Source organism: Sarcophilus harrisii, chromosome 2 (genome assembly GCF_902635505.1).
Source record: "Sarcophilus harrisii chromosome 2, mSarHar1.11, whole genome shotgun sequence".
NCBI classification, from domain to species: Eukaryota; Metazoa; Chordata; class Mammalia; order Dasyuromorphia; family Dasyuridae; genus Sarcophilus; species Sarcophilus harrisii.
In genome coordinates, this window is record NC_045427.1 from 374327255 (window position 1) to 374350617 (window position 23363).

General features: G+C 34.2%; 1 protein-coding gene across 3 annotated transcripts in view; it reads right to left on the minus strand.

Annotated features, from left to right (window-relative positions):
* DIAPH1 (diaphanous related formin 1) overlaps nucleotides 1-23363 on the minus strand; it is an 81137-nt gene that overhangs the window by 49857 nt on the left and 7917 nt on the right. For 2 of the 3 annotated variants that reach the window (XM_031953427.1, XM_031953426.1), the window contains exons 2-6: nucleotides 10416-10442; nucleotides 9088-9243; nucleotides 5345-5446; nucleotides 3412-3542; nucleotides 3210-3296 (exon numbers count right to left, since the gene is read on the minus strand). In XM_031953427.1, the coding sequence (XP_031809287.1) occupies nucleotides 3210-3296; nucleotides 3412-3542; nucleotides 5345-5446; nucleotides 9088-9243; nucleotides 10416-10442 (503 nt within the window). The remainder of the gene's footprint in view (nucleotides 1-3209; nucleotides 3297-3411; nucleotides 3543-5344; nucleotides 5447-9087; nucleotides 9244-10415; nucleotides 10443-23363) is intronic. The other variant, XM_031953428.1, reaches the window with a different exon arrangement.

Below are 23363 nucleotides of genomic sequence, written 5' to 3' on the forward strand. Positions count from 1 at the left end.
CAGCTAGGAAGTGTTAAGTGTCTGAGACCAGATTTGAACTCAGGTCCTCCTGACTTCAGGGCTGGTGCTCTATCCACTGTGTCACCTAGCTGCCCCCTAGGCCTTAAGAATTAAGAGTCAACTCAAGTTGTGAACCTAGATGCCTAGAAGGATGATGGTGGTGGTATAACTTGACAAAAATAGAGAATGAAGAAAAGGAGTACATTTTGGGATACAGAGGCTATGTTGATTTTGAGATGCCTATAAGAAATTCAGATGGAGAATCTAGCAGGAAATTGCTGGTGCAGAGTTGAAACTTAGGAAAGAATCAAGGGTTTGATTATATATAAATTTGAGAGTCCTGTGAATAGAGATAATATATAAACTCCTTGAGGAATGTTAAGAAGTGAGGTAAAGGAATCAGGAGAGAGAGTGGGAAAGGGGTCAACCAAGTCCTTTAACTCAAGTCCTCGTCTCCCCTCATCTAAGATATGGAATTAGCTATCTAATTGGTCTCTCTACTTCAAGTCTACTATCTTTCTAAGGATTCTCTCCACAGCTACAAAATTATTATTTCTAAAGTCCAGGTTTATTACATCAATTGTCTGCTTAAAAAGCTCTGATCTAGAATAAATATACATTTCTGTTCAGCATTTCTCTTAGTTTTCCTTTCCAGGCAGATTATTCTACTTCACAAACTACATTCCAATCAAGCTGGCTAACTTCTTGTTTCTTATACATGACATTTTTTCTCCTGCCTTATGCCCTTTCTTTGGTTCTCTATCATGTCTGAAATGTTTTTCCTCCTCACCCCAACACTTGACACTTGTAGTTCCTGTCAAACCTCAGGTTCAAATGTCACTTGGGGCCTTTCATGACTTCTTCAGTAGAGGCAGTTAGGTGCTACAGTAGATGAATAACATGAATTAGAATTAGGGAAAACCTGTCTCAGATATTTATTAATTGTGTGATCTTGAGCAAGTCAATTCATCTATCTTACTATATAAATGTCAGTCATTCATTTTTAGTGTCCCCAAACAAAATCACTTTGCATTTTTTTCTGTATATATCCTGTAATTATTTACCTAGGAATATGTTGTACTCCCTAATAGAATGTTAACTTTTTTTTTTTTTTTTGGCTGAGGCATTTTGGGGTTAAGTGATTTACCCAGGGTCACACAGCTAGAAAGTATTAAGTGTCTGAGACCAGATTGGAACTCGAGATTCTCCTGACTTCAAGGCCAGTACTCTATCTACTGCGGTACCTACCTATCCCAAAATGTAAACTTCTTGATAGCAGGGGCTGTTTTTTTGTATCTGTATCTTTAGTCCCTAACATAAATTGGGTATATGGCTGATGCTTGCTTAATAATTGTTTATTGATTGATTGATGAAGAGTACCAGAATATACCAATACAAAGAAGATGGGTTACAGGTTATGATCCAAAAACAAACAAAAAAAAGTAATATTCATATGGATGGGAGAACAAGAATTTGATAGTACCATGAACACTCTTTGAGAAGTAGGCATCTAACCACTACACACCTGTCAGATTGGCTAAGATGACAGGAAAAAATAATGATGATTGTTGGAGGGGATGTGGGAAAACTGGGACATTGATTCATTGTTGGTGGAGTTGTGAACGAATCCAACCATTTTGGAGAGTAGTTTGGAACTATGCTCAAAAAGTTATCAAACTGTGCATACCCTTTGATCCAGCAGTGTTACTACTGGGATTATATCCCAAAGAGATTATAAAGAAGGGAAAGGGACCTGTATGTGCACGAATGTTTGTGGCAGCCCTTTTTGTAGTGGCTAGAAACTGGAAACTGAATGGATGTCCATCAGTTGGAGAATGGCTGAATAAATTGTGGTATATGAAAATTATGGAATATTACTGTTCTGTAAGAAATGACCAACAGGATGATTTCAGAAAGGCCTGGAGAGACTTACACGAACTGATGCTGAGTGAAATGAGCAGGACCAGGAGATCATTATATACTTCAACAACAATACTATATGATGACCAGTTCTGATGGACCAGGCCATCCTCAGCAACGAGATCAACCAAATCATTTCTAATGGAGCAGTAATGAACTGAACTAGCTATGCCCAGAAAAAGAACTCTGGGAGATGACTAAAAACCATTACATTGAATTCCCAATCCCTATATTTATGCACACCTGCATTTTTGATTTCCTTCACAAGCTAATTGTACAATATTTCAGAGTCTGATTCTTTTTGTACAGCAAAATAACGTTTTGGTCATGTATACTTATTGTGTATCTAATTTATATTTTAATATATTTAACATCTACTGGTCATCCTGCCATTTAGGGGAGGGGGTGGGGGGGTAAGAGGTGAAAAATTGGAACAAGAGGTTTGGCAATTGTTAATGCTGTAAAGTTACCCATGTATATATCCTGTAAATTAAAGGCTATTAAATAAAAAAAAAAAAAAAAAAAAAAAGAGAAGTAGGCATCTAGGAAGTGACAAAGGTTAACTAACAGTGTCAAAAGTTACATAACAAGAAAGGAAGCCTGAGAAAAGGTCACTGGGATTAGCAGTTAGGAAATCATTGATAATTTTTGGGAGAAGAGTTTCAGTAGAATAGTGGGGTTTTATCCAGACTGCAAGGGCTTGAAAAGCTAATGAGAAATGAGAAAGTGAAAATGTTCAGCATAAATAGCTAGAAACTCAGTCCTAGAGTACCACATCCAAAAAGTATGCCATTTCTGGTAGTTGAGGTCTGCTCTAGATCATCTCATTTTTAAAGGAAAATCAGAAAATTGGGGACATCTATGTGGCTCAAACTTCACAGTGAGACTAAATTAGGGCTAGGTACATCCCCTGCTGTCCATACAGCAATCCCAGGACTAGAACAACTATATGAAAGATATCCAGATCAAGGATAACCCTGGACAGGCAGATTTTACTTGACAGTTCTGTTATTTACCCACATCTTAGTTTTTTGAGTGAGGATAATCTGACCTTCAGAAGATGTTTGATATTTGGAATATTTATCTAAAGTTTAACTTTAGGTTCCCTGTACCTTGCCTTAACCTTAACTATCAAAAAAAAAAAAAAGAAACCCAAAAAACTCCAACCTTAGCTGAAAGTAATTCTCTAATCCATTATATCACATGTAAAACAGCTATCACAAAATCCATAGGCTTGCCCATTTTCTGCTTTCCTCTTTCCAGAAGATAGAGATTCAAGAGACTCTCACCCGGGAGATTCTTCTCTCTCATCATGGAGTCGTTTAAGTATGTCCAGCAAGCTTGCAAGGCCCTCAGCTCCAAAGGTCTGTACCCAACTGTAAGGAATACACAGAATCAATGCAGTGTCAAATCAATTTAACAACTTACATCTAGTATAACACATCCTCAGACTTCTACAGTGGCTTTCCCTAGCTGAAGCCAATCTCTCACCTGACAGGGTTATTGTTAAGTGACACACGAAGGGACTCTAGGCAGCTAAGTAGAGGCATATCCTTTAAACCTGAACGAAGCTCTTGGATATACATCATGGCAGATCTGGAGCTCTCCTTTTGACTCATGCCCTGGAAAGAAAGCAGGTAAAGATGATATCAATATCTGAGAGCCAAAACTAACCAATATTTCTTAGGATACTAGAGTCATCACTCAGAACACTGGAGTATGACCAGGGGACTAGACAAATCTACAGAGAATCTTGCCCATCTTACTTCATAGAGGCCAAAGAGAAGGAGTCCAAACAGGAGGGTTAAAGTATTTAGAACTGTATGTTAGGATAAAATAGACATTACAGACAGATATATCTAAAATAAAGTAATGGCAGTCTCCCAATGTTATGTCCTTATCTCAATGCTCTCTGTTTTCCAGTCTAGCAGTATCAGATCTCAAACTATATTACAAAGCAGTAATCATCAGAACAATCTGGTACTGGCTAAGAAATAGAGTAGTACATCAGTGGAATAGATTAGGTATCCAATAATACACAATACTAAGTGACGGTAGTAATCTAGTCTTTGGTAAAAGCAAAAATCCAAGCTTTGGAACAAGAACTCAATATCTGACAAAAATTACTGGGAAAATGAGAAAACAGATTGGCAAAAACTAGGTATAGATCAACATCTCATAATATATGCCAAGATAAGGCAAAATATATACATGATTTAGACATACAAAGTGATATCATAAATGAATTAGAGGAGGATGGAAATTTTACTTGTCATATCTATGATTAAGGGAAGAATTTATAACCAAACAAGAGACAGAGAGGATTACAGGAAAAAAAAAAAACTGGATCATTTTGATTATATCAAATTAAAAAGGTTTTGCACAAGCAAAACCAATGTAAACAAAATTAGAAGGAAAATTAAAAACTAGGGAAAAAATTTATAACAAGTTTTTTTGATATATGGGCTCATTTCTCAAATATATAAGGAACTGAGTCAAATTTACAAAAATAAGAGCCATTCTTCAGTTGATAAACATTCAAAGGATATATACTGGTAACTAGTTTTCAGAGGAAGAAATCTATACTTATATGAAAAATGCTCTAAATCACTAATGATTAGAGAAATGAAAATTGAAATAATTCTGAAGTACCACAACATACCTATCAGACTGGCTCATATGACAAAAGGGGAAAATGACAAATGGAGAGGATTTAGAAAAACTGGGACGTTAATTAATATCTTTGTTGATGGAAGTGTGAATCTGTCCAGTGACTCTAGAGAATAATATGTGAACTATATCTAAAGGATTATAAAACTGTGAATACCCTTTGATCCACTAATATACTAGGTCTGTATCTCAGAGATCAAAGAAAAAGAAAAAGGACCTATATGTACAAAAATATTTATAGCAGTAATTTAGTAAAGAATTGAAATTTGAAAGAATGCTCTTCAATTGGGGAATGACTGAACAAACTGTAGTAGAATACTATTATGGTATAAGAAATGATAAAGGGGATGGTTTCCGAAAAATCTCAGGAGATTTATATGAACTGTTAAACTAAAGAGCACATTATACACAATAATAACAATACTGTAACAATAACCAGTTGTGAAAGGCTTAGCCACTTTGATCAATATGATGCAAGACAATTCCAAATGATTCATGATGAAAAATGCCACTGTCTTCGAAAAGAGAACTGAAACTGTGTAGAATGAATCATAATTTTTCCCTTTTATTTTTCTTGCTTTTTTTGGGCAACACGGAAATAAACCCTGCATGATTTCTCATGTATAACTGTTTGCCTTCTTAATAGGGAAGGATGGAAGAAGAATGGCAACTTGGAACTCAAAAAAGTTTTTTAAATGAATGCTACAAATAAATTATATAAGTACAAATATATATTTTTAAAAAGAAAACTCACTGCCTTCGAGGTGTGCAAGTACTGGGATACCATCTCCCTCTTGATGATAATGTCTTTCTCTCTCAAAGGTTGCTGTTTCTCTTCATTCAGGTTCATATCCAGCTGATAGGATAGAAATGTAGAAAACAAAATCAGCTCCACTGTTTTCATATTTACAGGGTTCTATATTTGGTGGCTATGTGTGCTATGCACACTAAAAGTTTACTGAATAAATTCATCATTCCTTTCCCTAGAGACTAAACCTCTTCACATGGAATAGCTCTCTCACCAGTAAAGTAGACTTTAAATCTGTTACATTACCCTATGTGAGAATTGTCACCCCTTAGGCAAAAGCTAAATCTGTAGCTCCAGGCTCTAACTGTTTACTTTCTCTGGGTGATATTATCCTAAACCATTTTTTCTTCCTTATAGAGATGAGGTTAATAGGCACAACAATAATATGAGATACCATTGGCTCCTACAGGGAGAAAATGAGAAGTACATTATAAATGAAATCATTTATTTCTATGTAAGGAGTCTTTGGTGGTCACAATTACAATAAAAAATTTGTGTATATCTTACGTATACATTGGCAAAGAAGAAAAGCATGAGTCTAGAATGTGTCTACTAAAACTGGTGCTCAGATAAAAAATGTTAGTGGGAGTCACCTAATCAGGAAGCAAATTCTATTGTCAATTTGGCTAACTGAAATTCCAAATAATGTCATGAAATTAGAGGAATTTTCTTATTCTTCTTTATAGCCTAAGAAACAAGCTCATTTAGTATTCAGAAGTATGTATTCCTATTACACAGGAAGTATTCTTATTTGTCTCAGCCAATTATTATTTTCTGTAAAACTGTATAATCTATCAAAATGAAAAACATGACATTTACTGCAGGCACATTTGAAGTCCTGTTTAGGAAACCAGGACACAATTAATTAATCTGTCAGGTTTCCATTTTGTTCAGAGCAAATAATTCTCTAAGAAGGAAGCTAGTTCCCAGAATAGCAAAATATTAACTCAGTTTCTGAGTCCTTTCCAGACATGTTTTTGGTCTGGAAAAAAGTCTCAAGTGTCCCAACAACTATGGTCATGGTTTTCTATTCCTCACTGACAAATACAGCATACTAATAAGCCCTGCTAAGAACTTTAGAAATCATATCTTTAAAAAAATTAGCTAATATATGTTTACTTTGCAAAGCATGTAAAAATAACTCTAAAAATGTTATCTTATTTGGGCCTCACAAGAAACAATGTGAGGGAAGTGCTATTATTCAAACCCATTTTATAGATGATGCAAAAGTTTAAGTGACATTCCCACGATCACATAGCTAGTAAATTTTTGAGATAAGACTTTACCTCAGATCTCCTTAATTTCAAGTCCAGTGACTGATCTACTAGACCAGCTAACTGCCTGTGGGAAATCCCTTCTGATATAAGTGAATCTCAGAAATAATTGACTCTGTACATAAAACATGATAAGTGAAATATGAAAAGCTTATCTGCTTTCTCTGTGTAGTAACAATTAGGAAGAACATGCTAATATATCCTAAGTAAGTCAAAATCAACAAAGGTATTATATATACCAAAATATTTTTATTAGCACTCTTTTGTAGTATCTGGTCTTGGAAACACAATAGATGTCCATCAAGTAGGCAACATTTAAACAAATTTGTGATACATGGATGTAATGCTGTATTATTTCAACACAGGAACCAATGAATATGAATAATATAGATAAATAAAGAAGGAATTTTATGAATTAATGAAAAGTGAAGAAAAAGCAAAGCCAGGAAAACAGTATAAACAATGACTACAACCATGTAAAGAAAAACTTTGAAACAACAAAAATTAAAAAAAAAAATCAAAGTTGAAACTGTGTAATTATAATGATTATGTATATATAATACATATTTATATATATTATTATATGATATATACATATATTATATATATATAATGATATGTAATGTCTCAGAAGAGATAAGAAAATTCATTTCTCTTCCTTATTTGGAGAGGTAGGGGAACACGGGAATATTTATTGTACATAGTACCAAACACATTACTGATGTACTGGCTGCCTTTGATGACTTGTTATCCCTGCTACTTGTAAGAGCTCCTGACAAAAGATTACAATTTCTGAACTGTCTTTACTCAGGATCATTATTAAAGGAAATGTTAGTAATGGCAGGAAAGGAGAGCTCCTAGCTCCATCGTTGTTAAGGTTTACAAAATACTTTCCTTAGAACCTATAAATACAAAAATATTAATAGCAGCACTTTTTGTTGTTGCAAAAAAACTGGAAACTAAGGGGGAAGCTATCAGTTGGGTAATGGTTAAATAAATGGTGGCATATAAGTGTGATTATACTATTATGTAATTATTATTATATTTTTTTAAATGATAAAAGGAAAGGATTAAAAGAAACAAGGAAATATGTATAACAATTAATGCATAGGAAAATGAGCAGAATGGAGAACAATTTATACCATATTGTAAAGAAAAAAAAGTATTGAAAAACATAGGAACTCTTATTAATGCAATAACCAATAAATATCCTAAAAGAACATATGATTAAGCACATTACCCACACCCTAAAAGAAAGGTAATAGACTTGAAGTGAAGAATGAGATATGCATTTTGTATTTTAAAAGAGTGATTTCTTTTAAAATTTAAATTTCTTTTAAATTTATTTATTTGTTTTGCTGAGGTAATTGGAATTAAGTGACTTGCCCAGGGTCACACAGCGAGGAAATGTTAAAGTATCTTAGACCACATTTGAACTCAGGTTTCCTCCTGACTTCAGGGCTGGTGCTCTATCCACTGCATCACCTAGCTGCCCCAAAAGATTAACTTTTTTAAAAAGTACTTTTACCCTGTGAGGTACATAAAACAACTATTATTACCTCATTTTACAGGTAAAATAACTGAAGCTGAGAGATTAAATGATTTATACTCATGATTATATAATTATTAAGCATCAGGACTAGGATTCAAACCCAACCCTTGTTTAATGTACAAATGTTTAAATTAAAAGTATTTTTATAAGGTTACAATTAGTCTTAGCAAGCTTACAAAAGGATTTTCTAACTCCCCAAAATATGTGATTAGTTTGCCCTCTTTTTGTTTATTTAACATTTATCAAGTTCTTATGTAGGCAAAACACGATATTAAGCACTGGGAAAGATGTAAAGTTTAGAGAAGACGGATTTCTTGCCAGAACTTACGGCTTAGTAAACTATGTTCTAAACAAACAAACAACAACAACAACAACAAAAAACAAAACATTTTTTTAAAACCTCTTTTTCATAAAACCTATCAGCTGTTGCTGGTCCTAATCTTCAAAGCATGTTTATTAATGATTGTGGTATAAGCTGAAGAGTCAACTCTAAGTTCTCTTACCATATTCACTATTAACTCTGTAACTTTGAGTAAATCATACTTCCCTAAATCTCATTTTCTTATTTATGCATCTTTCACCTCCAACCCCAGCCCCCAAAAGATACACTCTCAGAGATTAGCTCTATTCATTCAGTAGAACCTGAACATTCATAAACTGCCCAACAGTTTAAGTAGTACAAAACTCAATCCCCAAAAGTAAGTTAGTCTTTGCACATTCTAGTGTTCCAGTTCCCAATTAAATCTAAAATTCTTGTAATATAGCAGAAAAAGCTCACTGAGGAAATACTGATGGAAAGGACCATGTCATGTCAATGATACATTTTCAAGAATAAGCAATTTGTCTCAGGGCTTTGAACTTACCAACATCTGTTCAAAAAGGACTAAGACTTGCTCATCTGAGACATCCTGAAGTGATTGTGCAGAAGGATCTTCACCATAGTATGCAGATGAATTCCTATGAGCAGAATTAGGCTTTTCTTTTTCTTTCTTTATCCTCATACTGGTAAATCTCTCCAGCTAAAAAAGAAAAATAAAATTGTCACTGATCCAATTTTATCTCTGCACTAAAAACCAATCATCTAAGGTCTTACACACCCATGGCTCTGAGGAGTCAGTGATAAAAGAACCCAACTTAGTTCCAGGATTTTTCTAGTATGAAATGGCTGTAACGACTATTGAAGAACTAGCAAATTAACCCCTATCACTGTAAAGTGATTTTCTCCAATACTAAGGACACTTCTGAGCCTTAAGGACTCTTTAAAGTAAAATTAATAATTTCCTTACCTTCTACCAAGTTCTCTAGCTTCAAAAGAGCTAATATCTAATATTCTAGCCTATCTGCACTATTATACATTATTTCCCTCAAGTACCAGCAAGAGAAGCAGCCAGGCCCTCACAAAACTTCTTTGCCAAATCCAAAGATAGGCAGGACCACAGCCCTTAATTAAAGGGATCAGGAAAATCAATTGACACAAAAATGTGCTTGTTCCTTCAAAGTATTCTTGAATTCTAGTCCTTCTAGCATAAAATATCTGAGCAAACTCTATGGAGAAAGGGACAGTATCATTTATCTAATTCTGTATAGGTCATAGCACCTAAGCACAGAGTGCTATATATATAAGCAGTAGGAAGCAGTTTTCAAATGAATATCAACCTTCTCTGCTGGAACTTGAAATAACAGGATGAACTTGAGTCTAAACTCCTTTTCTTGGATATACATTTATATTCCAGAGTTCCAGAGTTAACTGGAATCTTACCTTCAAATATTTATCCCTGGCAGAGAAAAATTATAATGTGTTCACTAGCAAGCCTCAAGCATAACTGCCAAAAGAACCAACAATAACCTTAAGCCATTCCTCCTCATGCAGCTGTTAATTATAAAAAATTTCACCCACATTTAGGGCCTTAAAATTGGTTAGTGCCCATCTTAAAGAAGCAAATAATTCAGAGTTGAAGAATTCCATTTTAATCTTGGAAAGTGATGAACTTTGTATGGGCAGAGAAAGAGCACATGCAATTAAGATCAAACACGGCAGAGAATAGTGAGAAGCATATGGAAAAGCTTGAGAAAAAATAATGTCAGTTATTCAGTACTGGGAAGCATGTATACATGGAAACATGATCTAACAATTGGTAATCATCATAGGAGGCGAACTATAAAAACTACATGCAGAACAAAATCACCTTACCTCATCTGCCATGAGCCGCTTCAAAGTCTATGAAACACAAGAAGAAGGAAAAAGAGGGAGACAGTTTAGTGAAAACACTCTAAGCACAAGATGGGTTAGGAAAAGAGAAGAGAAAATAATGGGAAAACACTAATATGTCCCCATATCCTCAAGTGATTACAAAGAAGAAATTGACAAACTATCCTCTTGGGTGGAGTAAAAATTAGGGTGGGAATGGGGGAAAGAGAAGAAAGTTTTAAGGAGAGCTGTACATGCCTTTTTCAAAAAAAAAGCTAAAAGCAAGAATAGTTGATCTATTTCTACAGATACTCTTTGTTCTCATCTAATCCTAAACTCAACTCCTCTTCTTATGGTAATAAATGGTAATAGAGCAGATGCCACTTGAACCACTACTCTTAAGACATACCCTTCTCCTCAAAATAATACTATCACTCCAAGAGGAAGTTAGCCTCATTACAAATGAGGCATAACAAGAGGAAGCAGTAACAAACCTGTGCTCACCATGACTAACATACCCTCTCTGAATCTTATCATTCTATCCCAGATTTCTGATCCATAGGAGGGTTTTGAAACCCACTAATAAGCATTGCTACATGTTTTATTTCATTTTCCTGGGTCAGCAAGAATGGAGTTTAAGTTTTGCTCTGCAAGGAAAATCTAGGTTTCAAGCAGTATCAGGAATGAAATTACTTTCTGCATCCTAGAATAAAAAGATGAACTCTAGAGTCAGAGGTCCCCAGTTTAAAACCTACTTCTGATGCCTCGTATCTCTGTGATTTGGGGCAAGTCACAACTTTTCTGAACTTCAGTTTCCTCATTTGTAAAATGGGAGGATTAAATAAGATGATTTGAAGTTCTTTCTAGTTTTAGATCTATAATCCTATTCAGAGAACCTTGTTCAATGCCACTGGATTCTGTGTGGGACTGCTCACCTGATTAACACTGTTTAAGAAAGTTTCTGACAATTCCCTACTAGCAACACAAAAACCAAGTGGGGCAAATATAATTATTAGTATCTGAGATGGAAGAGGACAGATAGCTCTAGAAATCAATCCAAAGCTATTTTTTGGTCCTAAAAGGAGTACTGTTTTCAATGATCTGTCCTAGAATTCAAAGTCTAGTGCCAGAATAGATTAATATCTAAAATGACAATAATGTATAATGTGTGGTTAGGTGATGCAACAGATAGAGCACTGGGCCTATAGTCAAAAAGACTCATCTGAGTTCAAATCTAGTCTCTTACTAGCTGTGTGACCTTGGGCAAGTCATTTAACCCCAAATGCCTCAGCAAAAAAAAAAAAAAAAAAATTAATATGCTTATGTCATTCCTGTGACACAAATAGGAATTACACACACATACACAGACACACACAGACATACTGACACACATACACAAATGCATGTTCGTATGCAGCATTTCTCATTAATGAATGAAAAGCTGCTTACATTTGTGATAATACTGATATTCCAGCAGAGAGCAGAGACAAACAGCAAACAAAAGCAACAGGTTTAAAAAAAAAAAAAAAGAACATAGAAGGATAATAGTAGACTAGGAAGGTAAATACTGCTAGATTTGTACTCTTAACCCCAATCTATGACTATAATGTTCTCCCATTTTTTAGCCCAAGTCCTCTCTCTATCCCCACCACTATCAGAAGTTTACCTAGTACTTTACTGGGAAAATAGAGACGATTGGTCTGAACATCCTCTGCCTGCCTATTATACATCCAAAAAGTCCTTTACAACATCACTCATTCTCTCATCCTTTGTTCCAGGTGCTGATAAGGATGATCTTTCTTCGCCTATATATGTGCTCTTGATTCTATCCCTTTCATTCAATAACTTACAGTTCTCTCAATCATCCTGTCTTTAACCCTCAATTTCTCCCCATTAGTTACCCCTTGCTGTCTATAAATATAAGGTTTTCCTCATCCTTCAAAACAAAACAGAATTCCTTCTTAACTCACCTCATTCAAAATATTAACCTATAGCTTTCCTTCTTTTCAAACTTCTAAAAAAAGCCACCTTGACATGTATTGTCTTTACTTCCTCTCCTCACTCATTTCTCATACCCTTGCAATCTGGAAACTGTTCAAATTACCAATAATCTCTGAACAGCTCATTTTGACAGCCAGTCTTTTCTCATTTCTCATCCATGAGACTGTGAGATTCTCTAATAGATGGTGAGACTCTGGAGAAAGTCTTTTCACTCTTTTTGTATCCTCAGAACTTAATCATATCTCAAGCATGATAGATTCTTAACAAATGTTTTTTAACTATTCACTGATTCATTTCTTCTTGATTTTTCTGCAGCACTGGACATTACTGATGACTTCTCAGCTTATTCACTTCTTGAGTTTTCGTAACATTATTTCTTGATCTGGCCCCCTTTCTTAGTCACTTTTAGAGTCCAGCTTTCTTAAACTGTGATTTTCAATCCCATATGAGGTCTCATAACTGAATACAGAGGTTGCAAATTTGTGATTTATTATCAGTAAATATTTGATTTGTATACCTATTTTACATATCTATATATCCAGGATCATATAAAAATTTCTCAAGCAAAAAAAGGAGTCATGAGTGGAAAAAGTTTAAGAAGTTCTGCTTCTAATTTTAGAGGATCATCATCCATATCCTTTAACTTTGGATCTGCCCCACGGCTCTTATTTCTATATATACTTTCTCTTAGTGATTTCATCCGTTTCCATGGATTTAATTATTATCTCTAAGTAAAAGATTTCTGTATCTATAAAATTTACCTTAATCTCTTTCTTGACTTTCATTCCCATATCTCCAACTGTTTATTAGACACTTTCAATTGTACAATAGTCAGTTTAAATTCAATATATTCAAAATAGAATTTCTTATCTTATCTTTCTTGTCCATACCAAATCTTCTTCCTAACTTTCCTATTTCTGCTAAGGGCACCACTATCCTTCCAGTCATTCAGATTCACAGCTTACATCATTCTTAATTTTTCATTTTCCTTCCTCTCTCATATCAAAGCAAGTCTTGCCCCTTCTATTTCCACAACATGTCTTATGAACATTCCCTTCTTTCTACTTCCCTCCACTTAAAATTCAGACCTTGATCACTTCTGTTTGGACTGCTTCAAAAGCCTTTCAATTATGTTCTCTATCTTATGTCTCTCTCCTCCAAAAATTCAACCTCTGTATTACTCTTAAATTAATGTTCTTAAATCACATATCCTCGTGTTCCAAAAGCTTCAGTAGTTCTCTATTGTCTCTGAGACAAAATATAAATTTCTCTGTTTGGCATTCAATGTCCTTTACAATCTGACTCCAATCTTCTTTTTGAGGCTTACTACATTTCTCCCCTTATACACTTTGTTAGAGCCAAAATGGTCTACTTAGTGCTGCTCCCCCTTTCATAGCCCACTTCCATACTCAGATTAGCTCCCACAGACTGGATCAAAATTCCTCCTCATTTCTACCTCCCAGAATCCCTAATTTCAACTACTAACTCCTATAAGAGGCTTTTCCTATTCTCTCCAATTGTTAGTGCTTTCCCCTCCTGCCAAAATGGATACTTACATATTTTGTACACATATACATAATTATATAGAGAGAGCCTCAATTTTTTTTTTCTTGTTAACACTAAGGCCTAGCATAATGCCTTCCATGCAGTAGACAGTTAATACTCAAATCAATACTTTAATATTCCCTGCATAGTTCTTAATTGTCTTTAATGACAATGCATTCATCCCTCTGAGATCTTCCCTCCTTGTGCTGTCCAAAATCCTTCCAAATCTAGTTCCTATGGCCTTCATTTGGTTGTGCTGTTTTACCTTTTTTTTTTTTTTTTTTTTTTAAATCTCCTCTACTCTGCACCTCACTGAACTCCTGGAATACAAAAATACTTACTGAAGAAAAACATGGATCTACAAGAATTAAGCCTTTTAAAGATATCTATTCTACAAAAATTTTCTATATAAAATTTTCTGGAGCCAGAAAAACTAAGGATTATTACCTGGGGCATGGAAATTGTTTCATTTAACTAACTGGAATGTTAAAATGGCATTCTTTATAATAGGAATTTACTTATAAGAAAGTTCCCAAACTCAACAAATTTTATAAAATCAGTACAACATTCAGAAATATACTAAATTATAGTCTACAACATCACACAAATGTCTAAATACTGTATTTCTGATTGCTGCTATATAAATTAGGATCATCAGTCACTATAAAAGAAAGCTATCCCTTCACTCTCTTCAGGATAAAGAATAAGTCAGGATTCTGAGTCAGTTATTATATGACAATTTTCCAATGCAATCGATAATCTTTGCCGTTTTGGTGGCAAAAGGAATCTTTTGACTTTAAAAAGTAAGCAAATATCCTACTCATTTCTTTATGATAGTTTCTCTTGAAAGTAAGTATATATCATGATACCAAAAATAAGCTTCTTGGCAAACTCAAATGAACTGAACTAAGTAACTTAAGTACAGTTTCTTCCTTCAAGAATAGGGAGCTTCCTTAGTCAAATATATTACTTAGGACTTCAACATGAGAGGATGACTATGGTCAGAGGTCATTGTGTACATATTTCCTGTCTTCATTACTATACTTACACAAGAATTGTGAATTGTGCTCAACATCAAATATATGATAAAAATCTGACATCTAAGATATGTAGGGAATTAACACAAAATAGTCCAAGAAACATTCACCTGATAAGACATCAAAAGATATTAACAGTTCTCATAAGAAACACAAATTATCAACAACTATATTTTTAAAATTGCTCCTTATTACTAATAAGAGAAAAACAAATTTTAAAAAGCCTCAAGATTTTGAAAATTAACAAAAACGACTTTAAAAAGAGAGAGAAAGCAAGACGTTTAATACCAGAGAGATTATTGGGAGGACAGAACTATCACCACTGAGGGAGCTGTGAATTGGTCCAATGCTTAGAAAACAATTGAGAATTACGTAGAAAAAGTCACTTAATTCTTCTTGATCCAGTGATTAATTAGTGGTTATCTAGTTAAGGAAATCAATGACAGAAAGTTCTGTATATAACAAAATACTTCTAGCAGCACCTTTTATGTCAGGGGGAAAAAAAAACTTTGGAAATACACTGTAGAGGAGCTAAACAAATTGTGGTATAGAAATGTAATCAATTTTTAAAAATTCAAATCATTTTATTTAATTAACAAAATACTTGTTTTCTTTCCTTCCCACCACAATCCCAATTTAAAAGAAAAAATAAATCTAACAGCCTTGTAATAAATATGCAGAATCAAGAAAAGAAATTCCCACAATTCTGTTCAAAAATGTATGTATCATTCTATATCATAAATACTATCACTTTTTTGTCAAGAGGTGGGCAGTAGAAATAGATCATTAGTCCTCTGGAATTACAGTTGGTCATTTTCATTGATCAGAGATCTGAAATCTTTCACAGTTTATCTTTTTACACTATGGTTATTGTATAAATTGCTCTCCCAATCTGTAACAGTATAACAATGTAAGAACCAAATATGAGAAATTCAGAGTAATTTGAGAAGATTTACATGAACAAGGCTGAAATATATCAGAACAGTTCAATGGCCAATCTTGTTTAGAGGGCTAATGATAAAATACAGCTTATCCATAGAGAGGTGGTAAACTACAAGTGTAATGAAGCATATGCCATCCTATATGATCAATGTGCCACTTTGTTTTGCTTAATTATACTTTGTTACAAGAGAGAGTTTCATGGTGAGTCGATGGATACTAGGAAATTAAAACAATTGTCTAAAAAGCACCAATAAAACATTTTTAAAAATAAATTGTTAAGTCAAGACCACAAACATTTATTGAGTATCTTATAATGTGCCAGGTGCTGTGTTAAATCCTGAATTCACAATCAAATGGGGAAGACAAAATACAGTCATATATAAACAAGATGCATACTAGAAAAATTGGAAATAAATGAAGGAAGATGTTAGTATTGCAGGGACTAAGACAGGCTTTTTGCAGAAAGCAGGATTTTAACTGAGGCTTGAAAAAAGCCAGGAGAAAGAAATAAGGATGAGCATTCCAGGCATGGGGGAAAGCCAGTGAAAGTTCAGTGAGTTAGGAGATAAGAGTGTCTCTTGGGGGAAACAGTAAGGATTGAAGAGTGTGTGGGATGAGTTAGCAGTATAAAAAGACTGGAAAAGAGGAGTTACAAAAGCATTAAAAGCTAAACAGAATATTTTATATTTGATCCTGAAGGGAAAAGGGGATTGTTGGAGTTTACAGAATAAGGGGGAGATCAGGTCAAACATTAGCATTTTGCCCCACCTCCATAGTTATTATATGCACATATCTGCCTCCAGTTATACCTGTAATGCTTAATTCACTAATGTTAAAGTTCAGACTGGCAGAAGCCAAGGTAGCACTCCACAATTCAAACTATATAATGAACTCATCTGAGGCAACTAGAGAAGCTGATTGCCCTAGAGCTACAAAGTTAAAGGATATTACCACTTGCCCAGTCCTTCATAATGCTGCTGCTGGAAGAAGCAAAAATCTTTAGTACTTGTAACTTCTGATATAGCTTCTGCAATCCTTGATGTCATTAATTAACAGATTCAGCAGAAACCGCTTCCATAATATCCATGTCTGTTCATTTGAAGGAAATGCAGAGTAATAGATTATCCTGTGAATGGAAGTTTTGTTAAGATTTCTAATAAAAATGTATCTTCGGTTTGAACTAGTTAGTTGTTTAGATCATGATGTTAAATAAGGCCATAGTTATAGTTTCACACAGGAATACTGTTCCATACCCACAGACTACACATCTAATCCTAGTCAATAGTTACAGAATCATAAACTATATCCAAAGCAAGAATCCATATAGCATTATACCAATAAGAATAATCTAACAGTTGCTTAAAGGCCTCCAATAAGGTAAAAAACCCACCATCTTCTAATGCAGTTCATTTCATTCATTCTTGCACAACTAATTTTTAGGAAGCTTAAATTAGTCTCTGTAACTTTTATCCTCTGTTACTGGTTTTTCCTGAGGTCCCATGAACTCTAATCTCTTTTCAATTTTACAGCCAGTCAAATACTTGAAAATTACTACACTATCCATAAATAACCAACCACTATTGCACAACTTGTATTGGATTACAAGATTCAGCAAAAAAAATCACTAGAAGAAAAAGCACAAATCAGCTTTGTATAACCAAGGAAAACATTTTCATTCATATTATGGACAAAGTAGAAAAGAATCCTGTGACAATGAACAACTCTGCCAGCTGAATCTTTAGAAATAAATTTCCTTCCTATGAGTGAATAGCAAGGAGAAGACAAGTAAGTTTCAACATCAGTTCACACAAATGTGAACTATCTTTAGTAGGGACATCATCCAATTATGGGACATCATTCAAGTTGGGGAAAATAATTTCCTCTTTAGGAAACAATAAACCTGTAACAAGGACTACTCACACACTAAGTTAAGAGAAAAAATGAATGCTATTTACAACCAATATTTTATTTAATTTCTACTCCTAAATCTACACAGGCAGGGAAAAATAGGTTCAGAATCCTACATCTGAAAAAAGAATCCTCAGTTCATCCTTTCCATTTTTTAACTCTTTTGGTATTAATAACTTTATTTCCTGTTATGGTACATGCAACAGATTTGAATTCAATTATTTTTAAGTTTTGCCATAAAATTTGACCCCATCCCTAGTGGATGAAGATCCATTTGTTCTCCTTCTGCCTTTCGATTTCCCAGCCTTTATTTAATACTATCCTATTCCATAATATTAACGTAAAGAAGAAAGGGCTTTAAAGTACTTTACAATGCCAGCATCACATACAATAATGAAATTCAATGGGTTAATCTCAGTGCTTCAGTTCTCACGATGTTATATACAGAGCAAAGGCTAACTATAAATAGTAAATGATCATTTTTTAATTTATAATAAAAGGAAAAAGACAAGATAACATCAGGAAGAAAATCCAGTTATAATAATTACAAATTATAATTTATGAATTATAATGAATTAAATTCCCATCTCACTACTTTTCAGTGGTGACAGCCCATAACTAGGAGTCATACATTCAGTTCATTAGGATATAAGAGCAATAAAGGGTTTGCAAAATAGAATGTATAAATTGAGAAAACTTTTGTTCAATTTAAGGAAGTAAAATTAAAAAAGAAAAAGTCCAAGTGCAGAGATGGACTTTGTCCAAAGCAGAGATGACTGCTTTGTCACAAGGGAGTATGATCACTAAGAAGGATCAAGCTCTGGCTGCTAGGCTGCACATTTTTCCAAAATTCTTTCCTCTCCACAGCCAAGCTGTTCAAATACACATCTGTGTATGTTTTCTAATTGAACAATCATTTATTAACTGCCAATGTGCAAAGCACTATAAAAGCCAGATCGATAACATGACCTTTTGGAACCCCACTTATCATGAAATGACCAAAGAAAAAGGCTCTCTCAGCCCACCCTCACCATGCTTCTAGAACTAAGAGTTTTCAACTTCCCAGGAAACTTTAACAATCTTTAGGACATATTTGGAAACTACATCAAAAACAGAAATGTTATTCAAAGATTATTAAATAATTTTATCCTGGTTTCTGCTTTAAGATACTTATAAATTCAAAGTTTCAAGGGAATAATTTTCCTCAAATATGTTTGAAAGTAGTGTTTTGCATATGGTGGTTATCTATATACCTCAAAGAAAGAAAAGCCCCATTAGCAGAAAAAGATCCCTAACAGGATTTTTTTAACAAAAACCAAAAAACCTCAAAATAAATTGGGTGTTCATATTACAGGAAATATTATAAAAAAACTAGGAAAATTATTTATATATTAGGAAAAAACTGAATAAACTGTAGCATAATAGTAACCAAATATCATTTCACCATAAAGGGAAAAAAGTCTGCTTTTTATGAGGAATTTTGAAATATGAAAAAGTATGAATATGAAGTAAAAATATGAAGAAGTATGAAAAGACAGGTATGAAATAATAGGTGAGAAATAAATAGAATCAAGGAATTATGTACAACTACTAAAGTAATATAAATGAAAACCAAACCAAGAAAGGCAAACTGACTAACATGAACAGATAATGAGCTATCCTTGCTTCTTTTTGGTAGAGAGGTCCATACCTTGACAGACTTACAAACATAGAATGTTGCATGTTTTTGCTTAAGTTTTTTTTCTGTCACAGGAAAGATCCAATAGAAGAGGCTATATTGGAAAATGGCCAACATAAAAACAAAAGCAGTTGCCAATTGAATTTGAGGTTTATTCTTGAATAAATCTTACTTTTTTGTGTGTGATTAAATGAGAAAACCAACTTTATATACCAGAATTTTAAAAATCTGTCTTAGCAGACATTCTAAACTTGATGAAAAACAAGAAGTCTCTAGGATGTGAAGAACACAGTAACTTTTTGCCTTCTACTTGGCTTTTGCTATAGCCTCAGGACCAGGATCCCAGATAGCTAATAGCACAGAAGGAAGAAATCCACTCACGTTTCACTATTCCAGCACAAGGAACAGGTGGAAACTAGGCTAAGAACATTTCATTCCTTCTACAGGTCCACCAGAACAAGCTGCCAGGACCTTATACCACAACATATTAAGAAGTTGAAAAAATAAGTCACCAATATGGAAGAAGCTCATTGAAAGCATTTTGTATCACAAGGTGCTTCTCTCCCACTTCATTTACTGGCAAAAGTGGAAAGCAGAATCTACAAATATATTCTGACATAATGTAAAAAAAGATAGGACAAGTTCTCTCCCCCTCCAAATTCTTTGGAAGTCATGTCCTAATCAAACCTGTAGAAAAAAAAAAAAACATAATTCAAGATGAGAGAAGGTTCCATGTGAATAATGCCAACGTTCCAAATATCTCATTCATTATTCTTTTTCTGAGACCTCTCTTTTCACTACCTTGGCTTAGAGAAACTGGGATCACTACTTTGGAAAAGGGGTGTTGGTCCACTCATTTGGAAATACAGTCAGTAACTCAGGAATGCTATTTCTCAATCTCTATAGCAACTGTCTTCTCCTCCCATATTGTGATGTAAGCTACAGGCCTGATTGCCCTTACTGGAGGATGGGCACTTGTGACACACCCAGAGCCTGGCAGACAGGAAGTTCTTGCAGCTGTTGTTGCTTCTTCTTGTAGCCAGGAAGCACTAGGACACCCTGCTCCTAGTCAGGAATCACCCCTAACACAATTTTAAAACTGTCCATGTCATTCTCTTATTTTTTTAAGTGAAGATCCTTTTCCATTTTTTCATCCTTAGATAAACTTTTAGAAACACACAACTCAGGGCAACTACGTGGCACAGTGGATAGAGCACCAGCCCTGAAGTCAGGAGGACCTGAGTTCAAATTTGACCTCAGACACTTACCACTTCCTAGCTGTGTGATGCTGGGCAAGTCACTTAACCCCAATTGCCTCAGCAAAAAAAAAAAAAAAAAAAAAAAAAGCATACAACTCAGCATTCTACGTGTTGGAGCTAACGATCATGCTAACAGAAAATTATAATACTACTTAACAAACCCAACTAAACATTCTGAAAAATAACTATTGTGATGGGGGAGAAAAAAAAGACTGACCCTTTATACATTTACACTAAAGTTTTATTGGGAGGACATTCAAAATGGAAATACACAGAAAGATTAATAACCCAAGATTGTGTTACAAGTGAAACTTATAATGTGGTCTAATATTTCCAGTAGCTAAACATTCTCAAATTGGGCTAAACACAAATTTGAATTTTTCAGACTTCTAAGCTATAGTAGATCATGCTCCAAAGAGCCTATAATTTATCAAGCTAGTCATAGATTCCTAAAAATGTTCAAAGAGGCTGACACCAAAGTACTAAACTTCCCAACTCTGAAAGTGTTCAACAGAGACTAGGTGACTAGCTGTATATGTGTTTCCTGTACACAGTGACACATTGGATTTTTTATAAACCTTTTAGACCCTTCTAACTTTAATATTCTATTACCATATCTCCAGCTTTTCTTTTTTGGCTCTAATAATATAAGGTACAAATGAGCATATAGTATTATCCAATTCCTCTTACCAAAATGTCAACCAAATCTTAATAGTTTCAACCTGTATTTTCTGAAAATACTACCTGTGAAACAAGAAAAGTTAGATATACCTAAGGAAACCTGCCAAGGGGGCAACTAAAAAATTTTGGCAATGATTTATAGGAAAAAAAAGAAAATTTGGACATGATATGTATGTAACTAATATTCCTTTTTATGATATCGTCTAATGTCTGCTTCTTGCCTGATAGTCATATCCTACAGAGGCTTCACCACTTCTTCTTGTGGTTTCAATCACAGGAAACAGACGTCACCCATGAGCCTAGAAGTAACTAACGAAATAACCCATGGCGGATGCAAAGAGCTGCCAACTAAAGCCAACTCCCACTATCTCTAAATAGTAGAGCTAAGATATCACCAGGGACCTCCTTACTGAGGGAATCTTTCAAAGTCTACTAAAGCTAAAAATTCTGTATGATTTCAGTTGGTTAAAGGAGTTTTAGCACCCTAATTTTAAGTTCTTTACATCAATCATTCAGAAGAATGAGCCAGAAAGATAATAAAGAGTTGAATAGTTCATTCTCTGACTGTGTTAGACCCTTTTTATTGGAGAAGTTACTATCCTACTCCCTGCCTCAATCTCACTCTTTGACCCCATCTCTTTACAACAGAAGGCCTACATGCACCCATTGATATATTTAAATTTTATTTTTGAATAAAGATTTTCATCCTGCTTCTATTTTTTTTTAACTTAAAAAAATGTGCTTTAACAACTTACAATTTGTTCTTTTGGGGATCAGATTAGAGATAAGATGGGAAATAAATTCTATCTAGTCTTGGCTCTGTCACTGATGATTTGTGACCTTAGGCAGGTGACTTCCCCTCTCTGAGCCTCAGTTTACTCATTTATAACATAAAGGGATTCAGCTAGGAGATCCCTAAAGTAGACAGAAGGTTCTTCATATTTCTACTCCTAATAATTACATGGAACAATCATAGGATCAAGATTAGACTGCAGAAATAAGGATTCATTTCTCTAAATCTGAAATAATTAGTGAAAACACAGATGGGTGGATAAAAATTCATAAAGAGAAAAAATTAAATTGTTTTAATGTCTCTACTTTGGTAACAGAGAAATAGCCCTGAAATTCTAACTCTAATATAAATATATTCACATTTTCAAATTTTTACTATCTTTCTAAGAGCAGAAAATCACCATTATACATTCCAATCTGGCAGACCAAAATGAAAGATGCATGCTTTAAAGGAGAGAAAATAAAAGGCATATCTACTTATTACCAATGTTCTTTTACCCTTGCTTTCTACCAAAAGATCTAAGGATTTCTTAGTCAACTCAACAGCTTTATCAAATGGTTTTCTCTCACTTCTATAACTTTAAAGGGAAAGAAAAAAGTCCACTTTGGCTGAAATGGAGAGTGCTACAATTCAAATCAGAGAATATTTAAGCTCATATAGTATACAGACCACAATGCTAGGCACTGAGTGACCTGCAAAGTTTAGATAATATAAAGCCTCTGTCCTAAGGGATACATGCCAGAGAAACAAGACACATAATAAACAAATAACTATAGTACAAACTAGAAAATAATGTAACACACTGAAAAAGAGGCTTAAATATAGAGCCAGGAGGTCTAGGCTCTAATAACATCCCATACCCTATTTGGCTTTCAATTTCCTTACCTCTAAAGTAATCCTATGCCCTCCAACTCTAAAATTACATGATTCTAAAAAATTATCTCCCTTAAAATCTAAGTTCTCCTTCTACCACATATTACCTTTATCCTTCTCTGAACTATAACTTTCACAGTCAATATCAAATAATGGTATGTCATGAAGTAATCCTCTTCTGTTTCTGGACTAGCAAAGAAATTATAAATTCCTGGAAGTCAGAGACCAAAACAG